Source organism: Acanthisitta chloris, unplaced genomic scaffold (genome assembly GCF_000695815.1).
Source record: "Acanthisitta chloris isolate BGI_N310 unplaced genomic scaffold, ASM69581v1 scaffold19800, whole genome shotgun sequence".
Classification (NCBI taxonomy): Eukaryota; Metazoa; Chordata; class Aves; order Passeriformes; family Acanthisittidae; genus Acanthisitta; species Acanthisitta chloris.
The window spans coordinates 7,760-9,717 of NW_008652431.1; the positions used below are offsets into that span (position 1 = coordinate 7,760).

The 1,958-nt window shown below is 51.7% G+C and overlaps 1 protein-coding gene across 1 annotated transcript in view; it reads right to left on the bottom strand.

The window, feature by feature from the left end:
• Positions 1-1,281: 1,281 nt before the first annotated feature.
• Positions 1,282-1,958, bottom strand: part of DPP9 (dipeptidyl-peptidase 9) — a 20,304-nt gene continuing 19,627 nt past the window's right edge. Inside the window, exon 20 of the mRNA XM_009077304.1 lies at positions 1,282-1,374. Coding sequence (XP_009075552.1) covers positions 1,282-1,374 — 93 coding nt within the window. The remainder of the gene's footprint in view (positions 1,375-1,958) is intronic.

Genomic DNA, 1,958 nt, shown 5'->3' on the forward strand with positions numbered 1-1,958 from the left:
AATGAGTCGCTACATCTTACACTCATAATTATAAAAGAATAAGAATCCATAAAAATATTTTCTTTTCATAATACGCACTTAAAATACTCCAGGGCAGGTCAACGTGGTTCACTTGGGTGAGGGTTGGTTTGGTTTGCCTTTTGCCCCTGGCAGAACCCTTGGCTTGAAGAGGGGGGGGATGTGCTCCCCTGAGGTGTGATTGCTCAATCCCCCCTCCCCAGAACTGCAGTTCCAGGTAAATAAAGAGCAGAAAAGAGCATTTGTTGAGTGGATGGGTGAGGGGAACCAGTCACTGACCCGCAGAGAACTGAAGCACAGCCAATTTCAGTGCACATCTGAAAGCTGGGGGCAAGGGGGTGGGTGGGGGAAAAGAGGAGGTGGGATCAGGAGGGAGGAAGGATTTGCATAAATATCATCCATCTTGTGTTGCAAAAACCCAAATGCTGCTGTGAGCTCTGGAGAGATGCTCTCTGGTTGTAGCCAGCTGCCATGCTACCTGTTGGCACAACTCTGCATGCGAGCTGCCATGAGAGGAAGGGTCAGAGGATGCTGTAAACCAGCCCCAGCCTCTTCCTCCATCTGCTCTGCAAAATGAAACTGGAAAATATATATAAAAAAAAATAATTAAAACCCAAAAAACCCTAGTGTTGCATGCTTCTGTAAGAGCTCTCTTCACATCCCAGGGCTCCAGTGTGGCAGCAGGGCCAGGACACAGCAGATCAGCTCCCTGGGGTTAGCAGTAGGTAGATGTCTCTTCCCTCTCACTCCTGGCTTAAGGCAGCTTGCTGATTCAGCTCTTCCCTTCCCAACACAGGCACTGAGTTCTTGCAGGGAAGAGTATGGGAACTGCACAGGGGCAGTGGAAGGGGGAAAAGGACTGGGGGGAGAGAGAGAGAGAGAGAGAGAGAGAGGGAGAGAGAGAGAGAGAGAGAGAGAGAGAGAGAGAGCACAAACCTCAGCCTCGGGAGACAGACCACTGTCCATTGATTCCCAAGAGAGAAGGAATAGCAGCAAAAAAAAAAAAAAAAAGAATGAACAGCCAGGCTGGAGGAGAGGAAGAGGATGAGCAGCCGAGCAGGGGCAAACCTCCAGCTTGGGAAGTGAAAGAAGGTGGCACTGTCCAAAGGGAAGGTGCCCTCCACCCTTCCCCCTCATGTGTGGGGGGACACCCAGCCCGACGTGGGCACTCAGCCACTTGTGCTCTGGGTCTGATGGCTGTCGGGAGCAGGAGGGCACAGGAGGGCTGAGCTGTCAGTGTCCAGTTTGCAGAGGCTCGTGCTCTCAGAGGTATTCTTGTAGAAAGTGCAGCAGTGTGATTTCATAGTGCTCTCCTGACTCAGGGCACCGAATACTGTGTCTCTCGTTGGGGTAGATCTGTGTAGAGATAGGACAGTTGGTCACTCAGCAGGGACAAACCTCCCTCAGATCAGCCCTGTTCCCTCAACCCAGCCCTGTCCCCTCAACCCAGTCTCCATCAGGACAAAGATGTGCCAAGGAAGGGCTGGAGCAAAAATTCCCTCCCTCACTTCAGCCCTGTCCCTTCAACCCATTCTTCAATGAGACAATGATGTGCCAAGGAAAGTCTGGAGCACCAACTCCTTCCCCCACCTCATCCTTGTTCCCTCAACCCAGTCTCCATCAGGACAAAGATGTGCCAAGGAAGGGCTGGAGCAAAAATTCCCTCCCTCACTTCAGCCCTGTCCCTTCAACCCATTCTTTAATGAGACAATGATGTGCCAAGAAAGGGCTGGAGCATCAACTTCCCCCTCACTTCAGCCCTGTTCCCTCAACCCAGTCTCCATCAGGACAAAAACGTGCCAAGGAAGGTCTGGAGCACCAAGTCCCTCCCTCACCTCATCCCTGTTTCTTCAACCCAGTCTCCATCAGGACAAAGAGCTGCCAAGGAAGGTCTGGAGCTCCAATTCCCTTCCTTACTTCAACCCTGTTCCCTCAACTCT